Here is a 21,420-nt window from a genome sequence, read left to right on the forward strand (position 1 = left end):
CCTCTGCCTGAGCCCTGCCCACCTCCCTTCCACTCCCAGCCCTGGTCTTCCAGGCCTCTGTCTGTGCATGGGTAGGTGTGGGAGGTGCGCAGAGGGTGGGGCAGCTTGAGCAAACCTCAGGAGCTTTCCCTGATGTCGATGTTGGTGTGCCCTCCAAAGCCTCTCTTTATCTTTCTGTCTCCACCTCTCCCCTCCTTCTCTCTCTTTCCCTCTGTCCCCCCCCCTCAAATACACACATCTGTGTAGATGCAATGGCCTCCCCCCACACTTACACACTAACGTGTGCAGGCCACCCCTGCCCTAGGTCCCAGCGGCACACGCATTCCCGCACGGAGTCCCCAGCCCACCCTGCAGAGGCCCGAGCAACCGAGCCACCCAGCACCCTGGCCTGGGAGTACCCCCAAGTAGCCAGGCTTTCCCCTCCTTGGGAGTGTGAAGCTCCCATAGGGTGGCAGCGCTGGCAGCAGGTATGGGAGGGGCACAATGGGACATGTCACCTTCTCTTTGCAGGGAAGCAGGATGGATGAACAACGATGCTCCTTCCCACCACCCCTCAAGGTAGGTTGGAACCACGGCCTGGCTCACCTTTCTGTGGCTGCTTACCTGAGCAGCCTCTCCAAAGGGCTTGGGACCTGGAAGGGGTGGGGGGACTCCCTCCCCAGGTGTGATCATCAGTTGCAGGAAAACTCAAACCCAGGACACAGGGAGCTTCTGCCTGGGAAGGCTGATGGGGCTCCCCAGGGAGGAGAGGGAGAGATAGGGGGGTGGCTGGGTTGCACCCTACCATGCTGTGAGGAGTTTGACGGCAGGCAGGGATGGAAGGAGATGGGAGGAGGTTCTTGTTTAGACTCAGGATTTTCTTGGGGCGAGTGTTGCACTTCTTCTCCCAATAGGCATATGGTTCTGTGGTTGATTTGGGATCTCAACAATCCCAGAAGGCTGATGGCTGGGCCTGGCGGGGGAGGGAGAGGTGAGCCCAGGGCTTTAAGGGGAAGGTTGGAGTGGCCGTTCTTCTGCATATGCCGATACTCTGTCCAGAGCAGAGGTTCTCAGGGTGTGGTCCTCAGACCAGGAGCGTCAGCATTACCTGGGAGCTTGTTAGAATGTAAATTCTTTAAAAAAAAAAAAAAAAAAAAAAAAGGTTGTATATTTTGGGGCTACAGCCAGACCCTGAGAAACTGGGGGTAGGGCACAGCAATATGTGTTTTTGGAGCCCCCCCCAGGCCATTCTGATGCTGCTGAGAACCACTGGTCCCAGGGTTTCTTCTGGGGAGGCCATGAGCCTCCTTTTCCTCAGGCAGAAAGAGACCCAGAAGAGGCTGCCAGCACTCAGTGAGCTAAGTTTGCCTCAGCCCCTGCCTCGTGGGGTCACCCCAAGGCAAGCCCTGGGGAGATGGCACAGCCCTACCCACACTCCCAGCCCAGGTGGCTGGCTGAACGATAGAGCCTTCTGGGGAGGCTGGAAGTAAGTAAAGAGTGAAGACCCCACCCACCCCAGCTGGGTCTCTGCCCTGTTTGTGTTTTGTAGACGGAGGAGGACTACATTCCCTACCCAAGCGTCCATGAGGTAACTGGCTGGACCCCCTGAGCCCACCCCCACCCTGACCCCCAGCAGCACTCACAAAGCGAGTCTGGACTCTCAGGTCCCCTCCCTGCCAGGAGCCTGACCGCAGGCCTTGCTGTGGGCACAGGAGCCTCAGCTTACTGGCCCACGTCTTCAGAGCCCATGTGAACTCTTAGGCCTCTAATCCAAATGTTCCAGCTTTTTGGTCAAGGTCATGCTCCCAACTCTGCCTTCCCCCAAGTCCTCATCCTCAGAAACAGGAACACGGGGTTCCATGCAGCCTGGGTCTGTGCCTGCAGTAGGAGGAAGAGGGCCGGAGCAAGTCTGCTGGAGGGGGGTGGATGCAAGCCTGGGGCCCCCATAGACTCTGGCTCATTCCCTAGCACTCCTGAGCCATAGCAGAAGTGACCCGGTCTGAATTGGGGGGTGTCCCGGAGCCCTGGTAGGGTGCAGCATGGGTGGCTTTCAGCTGAGTCCTCTTTCAGGTCCTAGGGCGAGAAGGACCTTTCCCCCTCATCCTGCTGCCCCAGTTCGGGGGCTACTGGATTGAAGGCACCAACCACGAAATCACCAGCATCCCGGAGACAGAGCCGCTGCAATCACCCACGACCAAGGTGAAGCTTGAGTGCAACCCCACAGCCCGCATCTACCGGAAGCACTTTCTTGGCAAGGTGGGTGGCCCACTGGTGATGGGGGCTGGGCCTGGGAGGCAGCCAAACCCATTGGCTGGGGCTGGGTGATAGTCTCGGGTCTCAGAACATTGGTGGTGGGTTCACACATTCATTCAACAAACGTTCATTGCAAAAGGCAGTGTTATGACATAGTGGTTAACAGCAGAGGCTCTACCACTGGCTCTGTCACTTGCTACATGACACATTGGGCAAGTCACTTACGCTCCCTGCACCTCTGGCTCTTCATCCATAAAAACGGAGATGGTGATGACACCCATCTCCCAGGGTTGCTGCAAAACTTTAATGAGAATGATGCTTATAAGGGGTTTAGAATGGTGTCCGGCCTAAAGCAAGTGCTCGGTCAAGGTTGGCAGATAATGAGCACCAGCCACGGGCCCAGCCCTGTTCTAGGCACCAAGTATGCAGCAGCGAACAGAACAAACCAGGCCCTGCCCTCGGGTAGCTTGAGGTTGGGGCTGGGAGAAGAGTGCAGTGGTCCGATGCAAACCCCTGCCCGGTGACAGCTTGTCACTGTCATCCCGTAGTGTCCCTGGCAAGAGTTAGCAGGTGAGACTGGGGGGGTGGAGGGGAGGTCACATGCTGGCAGGCCCCACGCCAGGTGCTCTATCTCTGCCAGTTTACAGCCCAGGTGATGGGGAAGGGTGTGGCTCTGGAGTCTCACAGCCTGGGTGTGCGTCTGGGCTCTTCCATTTATTGATGGTGTGACCTTGGGCAAGTTATTTAACCTTCCTGGGCCTGTTTCTTCATCTGTAAAAAGGATCAGAAAAGCACATAGAGAATCATGCCAGGCACAGAGTAAGTCCTTAATCAGTGTCAGCTGTTACTACATCTGTATAGCTACTCTGTGAGATCAGGGTCATCCTGGTTTCTACAGAAGAGGAAACTGAGGCTCATAGAGGTCAAATGTCTTGGTCACGGTCACACAGTTACCGAGCTGGGAATTGGACTAGCCCTGGCTGACATTCCATTAAGACACGCCGGGAGGGTTCATGCTCCTAGCTCAAAGGACTTGAGGACCTCAGTGCAGTCCTTGTTGCCAAGTGCCTGCTATTTCCTATCTGCAGATGGTGCCAAGCATTTGAGGATTTCGGTCACTGTGCCCAGGGGGTACTCAGGGGAACCCTCAGCTCCAGGTCCACTCAGACCACCCCCGAGCTGTGGATTTGCCCCTGCCTCCTTCTCCTCCTGGCCTCTGAGCACAGGTGTTCACCATTTGACAGGACTTAACTTCCAGGATGACTCCTGGGGCGGGTGTGGCCGGGAGCCAGGCCCACTCCCAGGGCCAGCAGAGGGAGCCAGGGCCGGGCAGGGGTAGAATAAGTTATCGCTCCTGGCCTGCCATTGACTTCAGGACTTCCCCATTCGGAGGTGCCAGCCCTGGGCTCCTCTCTGGGGGGGACCATTCCTGCCACAGCTGCCCCTTGGGCCCTCTGTAGTATTTGTTCCCAGCCCTGGGGCTCCTCCAGGTGAGGCAGGAGGGTGGGAACCTGCCCGGCCAGCCGCCCAGTGTGTTTGTGAGATGTTTCACTTCCTGTTTCTCATGGGTCCTGGCTTCAGGGGCCACAGAGCCACAAGCTGAGCAACCAGTCAGAATATTTTTATTGAGCACCTACTGTATTCCCAGCTCTAAGGGCAGGGGCTGGGAGGCAGGTATGCAGGTACAAATGTGGTCCTGACTTTGGTGAGGGCCCAGATGGCCAAAGTAACTACAAACATTCATTGATCACCTACTCTACACTAGGCTGTTTATCTCTTTCAGTCCCTGCCACCATCCTACAAGGTAGTTGGTTTCCCATTTTACAGAGTGGGACACTAAGGCACAGAGTGGTGAGGTGACCTTCTTAGGCTCCCCAGCTGGCAGGTGGCAGAGTAGGGATTTGAATGCAGGCCTATCTGATGCAGAGTCTGCCGTTAGCCATGACACCTGCTGCTTGGTGAAGGACCCCATCCGGGAGGGAGTTGGCTTTCTGGTCTGGTTTCTGGAAGCCTCGAGCTCAGCTCTACCCTCTCTCCTGGCCCCCACCTCCCACCACAGGAGCATTTCAATTACTACTCACTGGACACTGCCCTGGGCCACCTTGTCTTCTCACTCAAGTATGATGTCATCGGGGACCAAGAGCATCTACGGCTGTTGCTCAGGTGAGGGTGGGGTGTGGGGACCTGCAACAGCAGGGAGGGCTGAGGTCTTACAGTCTGAAAGCCCATCTCATTTTACCCACTGTCCTGATTATAGCCCAGCGAGGGCAAGGATTTGCCTCAGGTTGCTCAGCAAGTTAGTCCCCAGGCCAGGCCTGGGCCCATCATCACCTCTGGTCCTCCCCGGGGTGTGTCCCCTCCAGTCTTACCTGGTGTGGAGGGGCTCCCACCTCTCTTTCCCACTGCCTAGCCCCTCAGTGTGGGCTTTCTCCTCCCAGGACCAAGTGCCGGACACACCATGATGTCATCCCCATCTCCTGCCTCACTGAGTTTCCCAATGTGGTCCAGATGGCAAAGGTGAGACCTGTTTGGGCACCCCAGGTGGGTGCACAGTTGGCTGCAGCTTTGCCCGTGTGCACCGTCATCTTTAGCCCCCAGGTCCTTGCCCTGCGTGCGCAGCCCTGCCTCCAAGGTCCCACGTCATTGGCGTGCTGCTGTGTGTTCTGGGCTCCTGTCCCCGGCCCATGTGCTTTGGGGTCACTTTAGAGCATCTTTGGATATAGGAGACCCCAGTGCTCTGCACCCCATCCTGAGCAATGATGAGCCCCCACCCAGTCCTGCTGCAAACTTGGCTGTTCCCTCTCCTTTCTGCTCCCGTGCTCCCCAGATGGTGGCCGGGGAGGCCCAGAGGCCCTGAGGCCCTCCCCTCAGCCCCTCCCTTCTCCCTGCAGCTGGTGTGTGAAGATGTGAATGTGGATCGATTTTACCCTGTGCTCTACCCCAAGGTATGGCTGCATCTGGGTCTCGCTCACCGGGCTGGGTGGCTGCCTAGGGACCTGAGCATTTATGGGCCACTTGTTGTGTACAGGGTACCCCCCCGCCAAGTTCTCTCATTTCATCCACACAACAACCGTACAAAGTTGGCAGTTTGCAGAAGAAGAAGCAGAGGCCCACAGTGGCTCTGTGCCTTATCTGGCAATGCACAGCAGACGGAGGCCTGCCTTAATCTTAGCGTCGTCCACCTTGGAGGCAAGCCTTACTTCCCGGAACTCTCAGTGCCATTTGGGGACCCTCCCAAGGGCAGTCGGAGCTCCTGAGCCAGGGGATGCCACTGGCCTTGCCTTCTGACCTAAGGGGATGCAGAGAGAGGGAGCAATACAGGGGCCTCCATTAATGCTGCCCCCCACACAGCAGCTGTGCCCCGCCCCCCCCAGCTCTGGCTTGGCTTCGAGGCACTGTGGCCATGTGGGGAAAAGACAGGGGCTTGTCTTCAGTGAGATAAGGGTGCTTCTAGGAAAAGGTGGCCCTGAAAGACCTGTCAGCCCTGTGGCTCTGACTACATTCCAGGACAAGGTGAGGCCCCCAAGGGGTGGTGTAGTCCAGGAAAGGTCCCCCAAAGGAAGGGGCCTCAGAAATCAGATGTTACCGCTCAGGTACGAAAGAGGAAACAAGCCCCAAGGTAAGAGGACCGCCTCAAGGGTCTATAGCAAGTTGGTGGGACTTGACTCATTCTAGAATGATGCTGTGGGCTTGCAGAGGGGCCGAGGAACAAGTTGGGTATCACAGAATGGAATCGGGCAGGAGCCTGTGGGCAAGACTCTGGAGCAGTGAGCTTAAGCTTCGGTTGTGAGTTCGAGGCCCAGCTCTGCCACTTGCAAGCAGTTGACCTTAGGCAAGTCACACGTTACTTAAGCTCTCTTAAGTAACCAAGGTTTCTTCATTTGTAAAATGGGGACAGCCGCAGTGTCTCCCTCACGGGCTTGTCGTGGAGGTTAAACGAGATGGCACAGGTACAGTACCCGGCATGGCGCTGCGCACAGAGTCAGAGCAATAAATGGCAGCTTGTAAAGGTGGCCTGTTTCACCCGTGGACCTCTCCCCCCAGGCTTCTCGCCTCATCGTCACCTTTGATGAGCATGTTATCAGCAATAACTTCAAGTTTGGAGTCATTTATCAGAAGCTTGGGCAGGTGCGCTCACCTCCTCCTTCCTGCTCCCCTACCTGCCTGGCTCTGGGTCTGGGGCCTCAGACCTTTGCCAGCGAGGGCACCTGCCCAGGGACTGTGCTTCCCAGGAGCTCAGGCGCCCTGGAGGTCCTCCTCCCAGCCTTCTCTGGGTGTGAGTGGGGGCGTGCAGGGGCGGTGGCTGCACCAATTTGGTGACGTCTGCTCTCCCTGTGTCCCCAGACCTCTGAGGAAGAACTCTTCAGCACCAATGAAGAAAGCCCCGCCTTCGTGGAGTTTCTCGAATTTCTGGGCCAGAAGGTCAAGCTGCAGGACTTCAAAGGGTGAGCATTAGGTGGGAAGAGCATCACTTAATTGGACCCATGCCCTCGAGCAGGGAGGGAGCCCCTGTCCTGGCCCTGTGGAGGCCTGGCTGGGGCTGGAGACTGAGCATGGCCTGGGGGGCCTGGGGCAGGTTCCGAGGAGGCCTGGACGTGACCCACGGGCAGACGGGGACCGAGTCTGTGTACTGCAACTTCCGCAACAAGGAGATCATGTTTCACGTGTCCACCAAGCTGCCCTACACAGAAGGGGACGCCCAGCAGGTAGCCTGGGCACCCACCCACCTGCTCCCTACCTGTCCTCCTGGCCCCCCACCTGCCTCTCTGTTCAGTGTTCACCACACCAGGTTCAGGGGGTACTGGGATACAGGCATGCGGATGATCCATTCCTCCCACTCGTGGGCTCTAGTGGAGGCAGGATGACACTACAGGGTGCTGTAGTGTCTGGAAAGTCTGTTTCCACATCCATGAAATGGGCACGATAATGGCACCTACCTCATAGGTGAGCGCACATGAGGGAATGCATAGAGTGGCCAGAACAGTGTCTGGTACGTAACAAGAGCTAGATAAATGTGAGTTAGTGTTTTTAAAGGGAGGGAGGGGCACTGTGGGGTCACATGGGGGCACTTAAACTTGGCAGAGGTAGGAATCAAGAAAAGCTTTCAAGATAAAATGATTTGTAGGCCACAAAGGAGCTGGGAAGGCGGGGGGGGGGGGGGGGGATGTTCTAGGTGGAGAAAATGGCTTCTACCTTCTGCACAGGCCTGGCGGCGAGGACGTGCAGGGCATATTCTGGGAGCTGAACTCAGAAATTTGTCACCGTGTCCTAAGCTTCCTGCAGGGCTGCCCCCTGACCCCATGCTCCCACCCCAGAGGGATCCAAGAATAATAAGAGAAAAATGGAAACTTTTGTGTTTAGTGTCTTTTAAGTTTCTTGTGAGAAGATCCTGTGTTCACCTGCACAACGCGACTGTATACCGAGTGGAACTTGTCTGTTCACGAGGGGCCACGTTTGGGGTACTGAGACTAGGAGGTAGAGCCTGGGGACCAGGAGCCTGGTTCAGGTCCTCTGCTCACAGCAGGGTCTTGCAAGTCACCAAGTCACTCTTGGTCTCTGTTTCATCTGTCCCAGGATTCCAAGAAAACTAAAATATGTTGCAGAGTAGTTTCTCATGACATTTTTTGGGGGGAAAGCAGACCTTAGATGCACCCTCCCACAGTCCTGCGGGCACCCTCCCTTGCACCCGGTGAGCCCCCCTCTAGCCAGGTGGTGAAGGCTTGTGGCCCTGTGCTCAGTTACAGCGAAAGCGGCATATCGGGAACGACATTGTCGCTGTAGTCTTCCAGGACGAGAACACACCCTTTGTGCCTGACATGATTGCATCCAACTTCCTGCATGCCTATGTGGTGGTACAGGCCGAGGGCGGGGGGCCTGACGGCCCGCTCTACAAGGTGGGTGATCGCGGAGCCTCCCGGGGGTATCAGCCTAGCCCCAGCCCTGCCCTGAGTCACTAGGAGACCTCTCTGAGCCTCGGTTTCCCCACCTGTAAATAAGGGGACTGTCCAGAGGGCTCTGAGCCCCCCTGTTGCTCTGTTGATGGAGGATTCCTATCTTGCCCTCTCTGCTCCCCCCCCCCCCGCCCCCGCCAGATTATCCACCTCAAAGGAGCTGGTTCCCTCCTCTACCCTTCAGTCTTCTGGGCTTTCACTATCCTCCATGACCCCTGAGATCCTCCACCTCTTCTCAGGACTGAGGATAGAGGGGCTGAAATCCTGGGGTTCACGTGGGCAGTGACTGACCCTTCCCCAGCAAGGGGCAGGACACAGATGAATTCAGGGTCTGTGGTCTGGGTGGCGACTCCACAAAAACTCCTGCTTTCCCTTCCAGGTCTCTGTGACTGCTAGAGACGACGTGCCCTTCTTCGGGCCCCCCCTTCCAGACCCCGCGGTGTTCAGGAAGGTGAGGGGTAGCCCCCAGCCCCGGTCATGGACAGAGCAGAATGAAATGGGTGGGGACTGGGAGGGGTGCACAGTCTGCCCTAAGAGGTCCTGAAGCCCTGCGGGTGCCTGGGCTGCTGGGCTCCCCTGACCCCGCAACTGGAGCCTGGCTTTTAGTTCAAATTGATAAAAACTGTCATCTTTATTTGTAGAGTCATGGAGCAAACTTGCACCACGGTTTTAGGTTTCTCAGAGCAGACTCTGGCCTTTCCTAACTTCGATTATCTTTTTTGACAATTAGTCTTCTTTCTTCTAAAATGTGTGGGAAGGGAGCACCCATCTCTCTGGCCTCCCTCGAAGCCACGCTTTGAGCCCCGGCTTCAGACCCCTCCTCCCCCAGACGGAGGCAGTAGGAGACCCCAGGCAGCCCCCTCCATCTGTGAGGTTTGCTGTCCCAAGGGGCGGGCACAGGGGATGGTCACAGGTACCTGGGCTGGGGAGCTGAGGCCAAGGAGATGCCCTTCTGGGGGTGAAGAGGCCGACGGGGGCCCCGCAGGCAGGGCGCAGCTCTGGAACTCCGGCCCCTGCGTCACTGGGGCTCAGCGCCTTGCCTCTGTGCTCATCTGCGCCTTTCTCCTGTCCACGCCGTGGGCTCCCAGGGGCCTGAGTTCCAGGAATTTTTGCTGACGAAGCTGATCAATGCTGAGTATGCCTGCTACAAGGCCGAGAAGTTTGCCAAACTGGAGGTGAGGCTGGGCTGCCGGGCCCAACCCCTCCCCCAACCGGGGGGAAGGTTCTGCCCGGACTGCGGCCTCAGGGAGGGCTGTCGGGTGGGGGAGGGGAAGCGGGCATCCCCAGGAACCTGCGTGAGGTCCCAGGAGGCGCCTGCGGGCGGCGGCAGGTGGGCGGGCAGGTGGGCGGGCTGGGCCCAGGGCACGGCGCGGGAGGGGAGCCGGGAGGTGGGGACGCGAGGAGCCCGGGGCTGCTGGAGCTGCAGCGGGGCCGCGGCCGGCGAGGCCGGCGTAGGCCCCCGGGCCCACCTCCCTGCTCACCCAGAGGGGGGGTCGCCGCGCGCCTCCTGACGGCCTCCGCCTGGCGGCCTCCACCTGGCGGCCTCCACCTGGCCCGCAGGAGCGGACCCGGGCCGCCCTCCTGGAGACGCTCTACGAGGAGCTGCACATCCACAGCCAGTCCATGATGGGCCTGGGCGGTGACGAGGACAAGATGGAGAACGGCGGCGGCGGCGGCGGCTTCTTCGAGTCCTTTAAGGTGACGCCAGGGTCTACCTGGGGCTGAGGCCGAGACCTGGCTAGGGTGGAGTCGGGGCGGGGCCACGGGCCGGGCGCCGCGGTGCGGCCGGGGGCGGGGGCGGGGCTACGGGTTGGGGCGGGGGCGGGGCTACGGGTTGGGGGCGGGCGCGCGTGGGGGTGGGGCGGGGTTACGGGTTGGGGCGGGGGCGGGGCTACGGGTTAGGCGTGGGGGTGGGGCGGGGGCGGGGCTACGGGTTGGGGCGGGGGCGGGGTTACGGGTGGGGGCGGGGTCACGGGCTAGGTGTGGGGGTGCAGCCGGGGACGGACTCGCGTGGGGTGGGGGCGGGGTCACGGGCTAGGTGTGGGGGTGCGGACGGGGACAGATTCGCGTGGGGGTGGGGCGGGGGCGGGGTTACGGGTTAGGCGTGGGGGCGGGGGCGGGGGCGGGCTCGCGTGGGGGCGGGGCGGGGTTACGGGGCGGGGGCGGGGGCGGGCTCGCGTGGGGGCGGGGCGGGGGCGGGGTTACGGGCTAGGTGTGGGGGTGCGGCCGGGGCGGGCTCGCGTGGGGGTGGAGTCGAGCGGGGCGGAGCTCGCGTGGGGCCTGGGGGTGGGGTTAGTAGACTCCAGGCTGAGACGAGCCAGGAGCCAGGTGGCAAGCGCCCGCGGTGGAGTCTGGATACAGGCGAGCCTCAGGGAGGATCTGACTCGGGAGGAGTTAACGGCTGGAGGCGGGGCCTACCTAGGCTTGGGGGTGGAGTCCACCTGGGAGGTCCGCGAAGGTTGGAGCCTTCTGGGCGGCGACCAGGTGCCTCTGGGGGTGGCTACCAGGTCAGTAGGCAGGGAAGAGAAGAGGAGGTGTCTGTCCTCAGAGGGAAAGAAACAGAAGTCTAAGGTGCGGTATGTGGCCAGAGTGGCCACAGGAGAGGGACCTGGCCTCCAGGACTTCCGTGACCCTGATCTGGCTGTCTCTGGTTTAGCTTAGGGTTAGGAGAACTGACACCCTGGGTTCAAATCCCAGTTCTGCCACTTAACCAGCTTGAGCACTCTGAGCCTCAGTTTCTTTACTGGATAGGGCAGTGGCAGTTTACCTCTTATGACTGTTGAGAATTATTTGTAAAGGAGTTAGACGACTGCAATGTAAGTTCAAAAGTAAAACAGAAACCCTGTTCATCTACCTCAGGCTCTGCTGTCCAAAGTAAGAGGCAGTGGAGGGGGAGCTCCTCTTTCCCCCACTGGTCCTGGACTCCCCCAGGCTGCAGGTCCCCAGGCCATGGCTCCCTTGCCACCTTCTCCCCCCCTCCCCCACGCAGGGGGGAACTGCCCATCCTCTAGGTGCCTAGCCAGGGTGTCAGGCCTCACCCTCACCCCAGGGCCAGCAGCAAAGCTGGAGATGTGGGTTTGCAGTGGGTTTGCATAAGGGCATTGGCCCAGCTGCCGGGCCTGCCCTGGACTTAGGCGAACAGACTGTCTTTGAGAAAAGGGGCCTGAGAAGATCCCTGCCTCTGCCCAGTGGAGTCAGGGAATGGGTGGGGTGAACATGGGTCTGGGGTGCCTGAGGGGGGCTGTCCAGTGGTCCCACATCTCTGGTAGGTGTGGACAGTGGACCTGGATCAGGCCAAGGAACTTCTCAGAGGCAGCAGAGCCCACAGTTAGGGGCCCATGATCTGGCATATGGGTTCCAGGCTTGCCTTGTATGTGTGAAATGGGCATGATAATAGCGTTCCCCTCTCAGAGTGTATAGAATAAGTGAATGTAAAGTACCTAGTCTGTAGGAAACATTCAGTATAGATTGGCCAAGAAAAGCAAGAAGAAAAGGCAAAAGAGGGGAAAGAAAAGAAAGTAGGATCTATGGAACCCTAAGAGCAAGAAACTGAGGTTTCTGGAGGGCTCTCTGTGCACACTCTGGGTCACACCCCAACATCTTCTGCAGTCCTTTCAGTAGCCACAGGAGAATCATAGGAGGCTCAGAGAGGTGAAGTGGCTTGCCAAACGTCACCCAGCAAGTTGGTGGTATAGCCAAGGCCCAAACTACCCTTGGGCACCATGTGGACTTGCCTCTCCTGTGGCCTCACAGGCAGAGACTTCCTGGGGTTACCGGAGTGGCGTTGGTGGGGAGGGACCAGATGCCTGGGCTCCTGGGTTTCCCATGGTGGGGAGGACCTCATAAAGTCTGTGCCTCCTCCACCCCCACCCCACCTTCACAGCGGGTCATCCGGAGCCGCAGCCAGTCCATGGATGCCATGGGACTAAGCAACAAGAAGCCCAACACCGTGTCTACCAGCCACAGCGGGAGCTTTGCCCCCAACAACCCCGACCTGGCCAAGGCAGCTGGAATAGTGAGTGCCCTGCCCCAGCAGCCCTTGGCTCACCCCCACCTCTGAGGCCTGCCCCCCCCCCCATTGCCCTGCTGTCTGAGTGCCCATCCTGGGTTCTAGACTCAGTCTAGCCACTGTTCTCCATGGGAGTCCAATGTCCAGGCCACAACAGTGGGGTGCTCAGAGCCTGCAGCCCCCTTCCAGCTCCTCAGCCCTTCCCTCCTCCTGGTCCCTTATTCTGATGACTTTCTGCGGGTCAGCTCTGGGGCTACCTCTCTATGACTTTCCTTATTGAGCACCTACTGTCTATCATGTGCTGGGAACTGGGCTGCTTTGTGGGCACCTACTGTCAAGCCTTGAGTTGCTGGGGGCACCTACTGTGTGTCAGGACCTGGATTTCTATGTGAGCACCTGCTGTGTGCCTGGCTCTGAGATGCTGGTGGGTACCTACTGTGTGTCAGGACTCGGGCTGCTGTGTGAGCACCTACGTGTCAGAACCTGGGTTGCTGTGTGGACATGTACTGTGTGAGCATCTCCTGTGGGCCTGACCCTGAGTTTCTGTGAGCACCTAGTGTGTGTCAGGTCCTGCTGTGTGGGCATCAGCTCTGTAAGTATCCACTGTATGCCCGGCCCTGGGTTATTGTGCGAGAACCTACCGTGTGTGAGGAGATGCACCCCTGAATGAGCACACAGTATGTGCCAAGCCCTGGATACCGGTGGCTCTTCACTATGTGTCAGGTAGTGGGCTGTGGTGTGAGCGTTTACTCTGTGACCACCTACTTCTGTGTGCCTGGCCCTCGGCTGCTGTGCGAGCCCCTACTGTGTGTTGGGGCCTCTGGTTGTGGCTCCCTGTTGTGTGTCAGGAAGTGGGCTTCTGTGTGAGCATCTCCTGAGTGAGCACCTACTGTGTGATTATCTCCTGTCTGCCAGCCTCTGTGGGATTCTGCTGCTAACACTGGGGGTGTGTGCTGGGCACGCAGGGTGGGTAAGGCCTTCAGCTGCGGGTCCATCTGCTTTCTTCTACTGCCTAGTGTCTGCTCCTCGCGCTGCACCTGCAACTCTGCTCCTCCCCATCTGGCCATCTCTCTTCCACCCATCTGTCCGACTGGCCTTCTGTCCCTCATTGACTGCGTGCTGCATGCCAAGCCCTGTGCTCAGTGCTGTGAAGCTGTGTCCCATGGCAGGAGGTCTCCCCCACCCCCCATCCCCAGCCACGCCTGCCCCGTGGTCTGGCCTGACCCCGGGGAACAAGGCGGGGCCTCTGCTGTCCTGTGGTCCCCAAGCCCACTGTCACTGGAGAACCAGGCCCACCCCCCCTTCCCGCCGAGTGGCTCAGCTTCCTGTGGGTGCTGTAGAGGGGCCCCGGGGCCGGGCCAGGCCAGCAGCACCACGGCAGTAACCAGACCCGTTTCTGTTTTTGTTTTTGTACATCTTTCTCTTCCGTTACTCCTTCTCCTTCTGCCGTCTGCATTTTCCTGGATGTCCCTTTCCTCTCTGTCCCCCCACCGACCCCCGACCCCCGTCTCTGCCCTCCTCCCACTTCCACCTGTACTGTTCTCTCTCTGCTTTCTCCTCTCGGCCTTCCTGGTCTTCCTGTCCGTCTGTCTGTCTGTGTGTGTGTTTGCCTATCTGCTCTGTGACCTCCTGTGCGCTCCCCCACCTGTCTGCCCGTGCCCCTGTCTGTTGGCCAATCTCTCTCCTCTGTCTGTCCATCCATCCGTCTGTCGGGTTGGTCGGTCCACCCACTGTGCCACCCCTTCCTGGCCGCTGTCAACCGCCCTGCCTCGCTGCGGGCTTTGTTTCTGTCTGTCCCACTGTCCTCCCCCTTTCCCTGTCCTGCCCCTCCCACCACCTCCATCTCTCTCTCTCTCTCTGCCCCTGCCCTCTGCTGCTTGCCAGTCATTGCTTATTCCTGGGAAAAGCGCGAGTAGATTCGGACGCCGGGGCAGTGCCATAGGCATAGGAACGGTGGAAGAGGTTGTCGTCCGCGGGGCCGCCGGCTCTGGAGGCTGCCTGCACGTGCTGTTCTCTGCTCGCTCTCGGGACGGAGGCCATATTGGGGACGCGGCCCCCCCTTGCCCCTGGGCCGGGCCCAGGGGTGTGCAGGATGGAGTGCCGGCAGCTCTGGTGGCACCCAGCATCTGCTTTGGGGCCTGCTACCTGTGCCAGAGCCAGTGCCCCCCCGCCAGGGGCTTCTGGCCCTGCCCTGGCCCTTGGGACCCTGGCCGAGTCCCTGCCAGGATCTGGTACCCAAAGACCCTATGCCCAGCCGCACGTCCCCCAATATCGCCGGTTCTGCATGGAACGCCATCCCCTCCTCTGCCCTGACTCCCTCTCCGCACCGTGAACTGGCCTGGGGGTTCCTGGCCCTCCATGCCTCCCGGGGCCCACCTTCCTGCCTCCCCAGATAAGCTGGGTCGGGGGGCATGCTTCTGGTGCCTGGGGCTTCCCACCCTAGTATGTTTAGAAACTCGGGGGGAGGGAAGGTATCCTTCAAACTTCGGAGCCGGAATCTCACCCGGCCAGTTTGGAGGTTCCCAGGTGGGGCAGGGGCTGGTGTTGCTGTGTCCACTCTCGCCCCGCGGCCCTGAGCCTGCAGGCCTCTGCCCAGCGCAGCCCGCTCAGGTTGCTGCCTTCCTCCTGGGCTGAGATTCCGGGCCCTGCGCTGCTATGTGATGTTGGGGGCCTGGGCCCTCCCCAAGCCTGTTTCCCTCTCTGTGAACCTAGAAGGCTGTCTGCAGATGGACATTGCCCTCATTCTTTCTTATTCCATTGCCTCTGCTTCAGGGCCTGGGGCAGGGGGGCAGGTGGCACGTGGGGGACGGTGGCTGTTCCAGGGCAGGTGGGCACTGAGTTGGGGCCTTTCCCTGCAGTCACTGATCGTCCCTGGAAAGAGCCCCACGAGAAAGAAGTCGGGCCCGTTTGGCTCCCGCCGCAGCAGCGCCATCGGTATCGAGAATATACAGGAGGTGCAGGAGAAAAGGTGGGTGGGGCGGGTCCCCTGCCTCCTCCAACCCTTCCCTGACCACCCCTGCGGCAGGGTTAAGCAAGCAGGAGGGAGCACCCATTTTTCTGCTCCCTGTCCCTTTCCGGGGACAGCTGTACAGGCAAGTACCTGCTGTGTGCCAGGCACCAGGGCCAGCTCATCACCTCAGTGGGATGCCTTCCTCTGCCGGTGGTTCTGCTGGCTCGCCAGGGGGTCATACTTTGCATGTCAAGATGCTGTAAGTGAGGGGGCTCAGGGGCCTGCCCCGTCACACTGCCAGTGAAAGGCAGAACTGGGATTTATGGCCTGTTTTGTGGGGGTCTGCAGGGGTGCACCTGCGTGGGCAGGGTGCAGGCAGCACACATATTAGCAGCAGGACAGCCCCTGGGAAGCAGAGGATGGTTCCTGAACGTGAATCCTGTCTCTACCACGCTGGGGCTGTGTGACCCTGGAAAAGTCACTGTACCTCTCTGAGCCTCACTGTCCCGATCTGGAAAATGAGGATAAGAACATGGGGCTGCTGGAGAGGTGCGGTGCGGGGCGTGATGCAGGGCAGGTGCACGGAGTCCTCAGGAGTGGAGGAGGTACTGTCCTCATGGCCACGAGAGCCCAGAACCCTATGAAGCCTGAATTCAGAGCTTGGCTTTGCCATGACCTAGCTGTGCATCCCTGGGCAGATTCCTTCCCATCTCTGGACTCCAGTTTCCTCACCCATAACAGGGATAAGGAGGGAGGACCTGAAGAGTGTCCTGTCTTATGTAGGTGCTCCCACACTGCTTGCTCCTTTCCTCGGCCAGGCCAGCCAAGTCGCTGCAGGGACTGCTCTGGGGTTGGCCCCCGAGGATATAGGGTATGGGGACGAGGCAGGAGGCACCCGTGACCTCACCACCTGGGCCTCGTTCTACCCTCAATGCCAGGCCTGGTGCTGAATCCCCCTGCTGCCCCCGTGTGCCCCGCAGGGAGAGTCCCCCCGCCGGCCAGAAGACCCCAGACAGCGGGCACGTCTCACAAGAGCCCAAGTCGGAGAACTCATCCACTCAGAGCTCCCCAGAGATGCCCACGACCAAGAACAGGTTGGGGTTCGGGGCACGCCGAGCCAGGGGGCTTGGACTCACCCTTTCTAGTCCCTTTGTGGGCCTGGGGCTGCCCGGGAGCATTGGCACTGCCACACCAGGGCATCAGGGAGGCCTGGGCCCTCTCCCAGGTCCTCCTTTTTGACACACACCCGTTGAGAGCTTCATTCATGCCAGGCCCTGTGCCAAGCTCCAAATCCAACAGTGAGCTGGGCATACATGGCCCCTGCCCCATGGAGCCGACAGTCCAGTGTAGCATGACCACGTGGGCTATTTCTAGATGGTGACGCAAGAGGACAACAAAGCAGGGATTGCAATGAGGACTCACTGGGTGTGTGTGTGGGGGAGTAGTTGGTGCTCAAGAAAGACATCTAGAAATGAGGGAGGCTTAAATTGAGAGCTGAGTGAGGAGCCAGGCCTGCTAGGACTGGCATGGCAAAGGGAAGAAGACTCCAGATGAAAAGCACAGCAAGTGCAAAGGCCCTGAGGCATATGCTTGAAGGATAGAAAGTAGAGTGGTGCTGTTGGAGCCGAGTGAGTGAGGAGCTGGGCCCAGGCAGACATGTGCTGGGTGCTGCTGGGGATGAGGTCAGAGAGGTGGGCGGGGGCTCAATCCTGGCTTTAGAAGCCATATGAGAACTTTGCATTTTATCCTGAGAGGGGCCAGGGAGGAGCCTTTGGGATTTTAGTTAAGAGGAGTGATGCTTTCAAACCTGGCTGCGCGTTGCTGCATGAAGAGGTGGGGTGGGGAAGAATGGGAGTGCCGAGGCTCAGCCCCCTCTGCGCTGGCTCTGGGAGGGTCTAGACTCCCAGACTGTGCTCCTCTGAGGAGTCAGGCAGGCGAACAGAGAGGCAGGAGAGGCGGGCTGGCAGACCCAGAGTGGAGAGCTCCACTCCCACCTCAAGAGGAGGAGTCAGGGAGGAGGAGATCCTTGGCTGAGTTTTGAAAGATGAATTTGCTTTTTGGGATTTGAGGGAAGGAGTGAGACACGAAGTCCTGAGCATGGAGTGAAAGTGAGAAGGTTGAGAGTAGGCTGTGGGGTTGGGTTGGAAGGCCTGGGTCCACACCCCTGTTCTCCCACCTGTGGCTGGGTGACCTTGGGCTGGGTGCCCACCCTCTCTGAGCCTCGCCGTTGCCTCATCTCTAAGATGGGCCTGTTAACGATAACGATGAGATAACTCAGGTCAAAGCACTTGAAACAGTGCCTGGCACGGAGCAAACATACACTGGACCGTAGGTTTTTTTTTGTGTATGGTTTTTTTTTTTTTTTGCGGTTAACAGTTCTTATTACCAAACACCTCGCCAAGGAGACGAGACTTTATCTGGGGCAGTGGGGAGCTGCAAGAGGGCTTTGCTCGGGGGAGGGTATGCTCGGATCCGTGAAGTAGGAAGGACAGGTGGGGGGAGGCTCCGAGGCCCGGGCAGCTGTCCTGGGGGCCTCGCAGGGCCGGGAACCGGGCTTGGCGCAGGAGGTGCCCGGAGCACACGCCGGCTGACGGGGTGCTGTCTGTGGCAGAGCGGAGACTGCGGCCCAGAGAGCGGAGGTGCTGAAGGACTTCTCCCGCTCCTCGTCCAGTGCCAGCAGCTTCGCCAGTGTGGTGGAGGAGACCGAGGGCGTGGACGCGGACGACACAGGCCTGGTGAGAGGCCCAGGGGCCCGTGGTGCTCTCCAGCGGCCCGGAGGGCGGCTCCTCGGTCCCTGTAGATACTCGGGGCAGAAGCATGAGCCTGGTGTGGCTGAGATGAGATCAGGGGACTCCGCCGCAAAGGAGTACTGCAGACTACCCCTCCCTTACTCCGAAGCCCTGCGTGGCTCCCCAGCGTCGCTCACAGAGCGCCCGTCTCTGAGACCTTTGAAGATCTGGTGCCTCCCCAGCCTCATCTCTTACCGCTCCAGTCGTTCTGGGCTTCTCTGCAGTCCCCTCAACATACCAGGCTTACCCCACCTCTGGGCCTTGGCACTTGCCGTCTCCTCTGTCTGGAACACTCTGCCTGCCTCCTCTTTGCCCCTTTGTCTGACTGACTCCTCCTTATCCTTCTCTGCTCAGCCTCACATCACCTCCTCCTGAAAGCCTTCCCTGATTCTGTAGCTAGGGTAGGTTGGGAACCCCCATTTCCACGCTCTCACAGACCCCCAGGGTGTTGCCCTTCGCACCCTTGTGTCATTCTTCATTCAACAAACCTTGCCACGCCCACTTCCACGTGCTGCAGGTGCAGCAGGGAACAAGGCGGACGAAGGCCCTGCCCGATGGGGCTTAGAGTCTGGGATCCCAGTGGTCTCTCCACAGCCTGTCTCGCCTCCTAGACCTCACTGCCCAAGGGCAGGGACCCTGCCTGGTTTCTCTCACTGGCTTGGCCAGGAAAGCATCGGTGAATGTTGGCTGAATGAATGAATGAGTGAATGGGAGGCTGTGCTGTATGCCTGGGTCTGTGCCTGCTCCCACCCAGTCCTCCCATGGTCTTCTGGGGCAGACATTGCTGGGGGGCGGCCAGGGTGAGGGGTTGTGGGGTGCAGCAAGTAGAGGAGGCTGGGCGATGGGAGGGGAGACCAGCAGTGCCATGGATGGGGCCTAACCTCCCTTTGTCTCTTCCTCCACCCCCAGGAGAGCGTCTCGTCCTCGGGGACGCCCCACAAGAGGGACTCCTTCATCTATAGCACGTGGCTGGAGGACAGTGTCAGCACCACAAGTGGGGGCAGCTCCCCAGGTACCAGGCCACAGGCGGCTTCCCCTGCCAGGCCAGGCTTGTGGCGGGAGGGGGACAGGCATAGGCACAGAGGGTCGAGACCACCTCTCATGCCCCAGGCAGCGGGTGTGTGAGGGGACTGCCACTGACATAGGGGACAGTGGGTGGGTCATTATCTAGCTTAAGAAGGTTGAGGGCTGATAGCTTCTGGAAGGGTCTTGGGGGATGATGGTGTGGTGGTGGTGGTAAAGAAGGGAGTTAAAGGTGGGGTTCCCTGAGGGAGGGACTCTGCAGGGTTGTGGGGCACCAGTGCCTACCACCCATCCATGTGTCCGTCTCCCTGGGGCCTCCCCGCGGCCAGTGAGGTGGCTCCCTCCTGCCCCCTTCCCCAGGCCCCTCGCGGTCACCCCATCCCGACGCCGGCAAGTCGGGGGACCCTGCGTGTCCCGAGATCAAGATCCAGCTGGAAGCATCTGAACAGCACACACCCCAGCTGGTAAGCGCAGCTGCTGGGGGTGGGGAGGAGGGGAGGGGGGAGGCCAAGGTGGATGTGGCCAGCCTAGAAGCTGCCTTGTGGGACCGCTCACCCAGTAGGTGTTAGGTGTCGGGGAAAGGGGACGAGGTGTCCATGGGGACCAGGGGTGGGTGCCAGACCAGGAGGCCCCCTGAAGCCAGGAGAGGTTGGGTTCATCTGGCCCGGGCACAACCTGTGTCTTCTGCTTGCCCGTCTCTCCTGCCCCGTGTCATCTGTCACCTGCCTCCCGGTCACTCTGTCTCTGCAGGGCTGTTAGCCAGGCCCCCTCTCTGAAGGAGAAACTGAGCAGGTCAGAACCAATCCTCAGCTCCTGTTTGGTGGGGAGAGGGTGGGCGAGGGCGGGAGTGGGCAGGACCGGGGGTGGGGTGGCGGGGTGGCTCCTCCCTGTTCCTCTGTCATTGCCCGGGGCTAAGAGCTGTGTATTTGGATTCGAATCCTCTGCCACTCAGATGCTGGGGGACTTGGGGAGCTCACTGGCCTCTCTCTGAGATGCAGTTTCCTTATCGGTGCATTGGGGCCAATAGGTGCTGGGAGGGTTCCGGGGAGCCTGCAAGGGACTTGGGAATTGCTGGGAAGGAGGGGCCCGGGGGATTCCCAGTGGGATGGAAACACCCCGGTGGGGAACTCCAGGGTGGGCCACTCCCTCTCGTGTCCCCCTGCTTCTCCGTCTGTTCACCTCCCTCTACCTGCAGATGAGGCCGCAGAAGCACAAGGTGAAGATGCCGTGTCAAGTCCAGGTGGCTAGGACCTCTGCCCCCAAGGCCAGCGCCAGCCTGTGGGCTGCCCCCTGCCCCCACCTTGGCCACCCATCTGGGCTGTCTCTGCGGGGCGGAGCCATCCAGACCTGGGAGGGGGAAGCTGCTGGCATCATCCCCACCCCCGAGGCTGGGGCAGGCAGTGTTCCGTTGAAGCAGAACTCCAGCCTGGCTTGCCCCCACTCCGGGCCCTTCATCACACCCCGGTACCCCTCTGGACTCATGGGGAGCAAGGTGGGAGGGGAAGTTTGAGATATCTCAGTGCGTACAGAGCCTACCGTGGAGGCAGTGAGATGTGAAAATGGTGGAATGAGCACTGGGCTGGGAATCCTGAGTCCTGGCTTCCAATTTGGTTTCCGCTCTGTGACCGTTGGCAAGTCACTGTCCCTCTCTGGGCACCTCTGCTGCAAATGGACGAGATTATTTCAGAGGTCACTGAAGACTGTGATTCCATGCACCTGCCCCAAAATGGGAGGTTTTCCTCCTAGGGGGCCCCCTTTGCCCACCCTTGCTTCTTGGGTTCCCTGGGGCTGGGCTGAGGGGCTGGGAGCTGGCTATGCCCGTTACCCCTCGTGGACCCTCAAGCTCACCACAGATCTGCCGATGCCCTGTCTACTGCCTCCACCTGACAGACAAGTGCCCCCCTTAGGGGGAAGGGGGCCTCCCCGGCTTCTCAGCCAGCACCCAGCTTAACCCCTGCCATCCCATGCTCTGGGCACTCCAGGTCGAGGGGTCTCAGCTGGCCTAGAGTTACGGGCCTCGCCGCTGCGCCCTCCCCCAACTCCCATGGAGGGTGCAGCCAGGCACAGCTGCTGTGAGTCCACATCCTTGTGTGTGTCTGTCCACACTTTTTAGGCACCATGCCAAAGGCCAGCCTTCCGGCCCCAACACCCATTTTGGAAGCCCCCGTGGCTGTGTGTATGTTGGTAACAGTTGTACAAAATAAATTCTATTTATCGCTATTGTACCCCGAGTTGGGCCTGGCTCTGTGTAACCCTGCCCAGACCGACTCCAGGCCTGCCCGGCCCCCTCACCCATCCTTCGGAGCTGCTGGGCTCCGGGGGACCTCCACGGCCGGGCCACGGGTCCTGTGACCGCCAGCCGTGCTTCCTCCCCCGCGTGCTGCCCTTCGCTGCACCCTGTTCCCCTCCCCCCCCCCTCGGGAGGGGAAGGGGAAGAAGACAGCTCTGGGGCCGACGTAGGTTGCA

At 60.0% G+C, this 21,420-nt stretch overlaps 1 protein-coding gene across 14 annotated transcripts in view; it reads left to right on the forward strand.

Annotated features, from left to right (window-relative positions):
* LOC121497453 (RAP1 GTPase activating protein) overlaps positions 1-20,459 on the forward strand; it is a 62,845-nt gene extending 42,386 nt beyond the window's left edge. For 4 of the 14 annotated variants that reach the window (XR_005989471.1, XR_005989472.1, XR_005989464.1 and 1 more), the window contains 22 exons: positions 511-558; positions 1,529-1,567; positions 2,050-2,235; positions 4,292-4,395; positions 4,671-4,749; positions 5,124-5,177; positions 6,277-6,360; positions 6,577-6,677; positions 6,809-6,938; positions 7,971-8,126; positions 8,563-8,634; positions 9,272-9,358; positions 9,744-9,881; positions 12,067-12,198; positions 14,077-14,154; positions 15,051-15,160; positions 16,081-16,236; positions 17,754-17,877; positions 18,841-18,943; positions 19,284-19,418; positions 19,705-19,746; positions 20,150-20,459. Coding sequence is in view for 5 of the 14 variants with exons in the window: in XM_041767113.1 (XP_041623047.1) it covers positions 511-558; positions 1,529-1,567; positions 2,050-2,235; positions 4,292-4,395; positions 4,671-4,749; positions 5,124-5,177; positions 6,277-6,360; positions 6,577-6,677; positions 6,809-6,938; positions 7,971-8,126; positions 8,563-8,634; positions 9,272-9,358; positions 9,744-9,881; positions 12,067-12,198; positions 14,077-14,154; positions 15,051-15,160; positions 16,081-16,236; positions 17,754-17,877; positions 18,841-18,943; positions 19,315-19,418; positions 19,705-19,713 (2,094 nt within the window). In the remaining 9 variants the exon portion in view is untranslated. The remainder of the gene's footprint in view (positions 1-510; positions 559-1,528; positions 1,568-2,049; positions 2,236-4,291; positions 4,396-4,670; positions 4,750-5,123; positions 5,178-6,276; positions 6,361-6,576; positions 6,678-6,808; positions 6,939-7,970; positions 8,127-8,562; positions 8,635-9,271; positions 9,359-9,743; positions 9,882-12,066; positions 12,199-14,076; positions 14,155-15,050; positions 15,161-16,080; positions 16,237-17,753; positions 17,878-18,840; positions 18,944-19,283; positions 19,419-19,704; positions 19,747-20,149) is intronic. The other 10 variants (XR_005989465.1, XM_041767113.1, XM_041767114.1 and 7 more) reach the window with 10 other exon arrangements.
* Positions 20,460-21,420: the final 961 nt, after the last annotated feature.

This window comes from Vulpes lagopus, chromosome 8 (assembly GCF_018345385.1).
Source record: "Vulpes lagopus strain Blue_001 chromosome 8, ASM1834538v1, whole genome shotgun sequence".
Classification (NCBI taxonomy): domain Eukaryota; kingdom Metazoa; phylum Chordata; class Mammalia; order Carnivora; family Canidae; genus Vulpes; species Vulpes lagopus.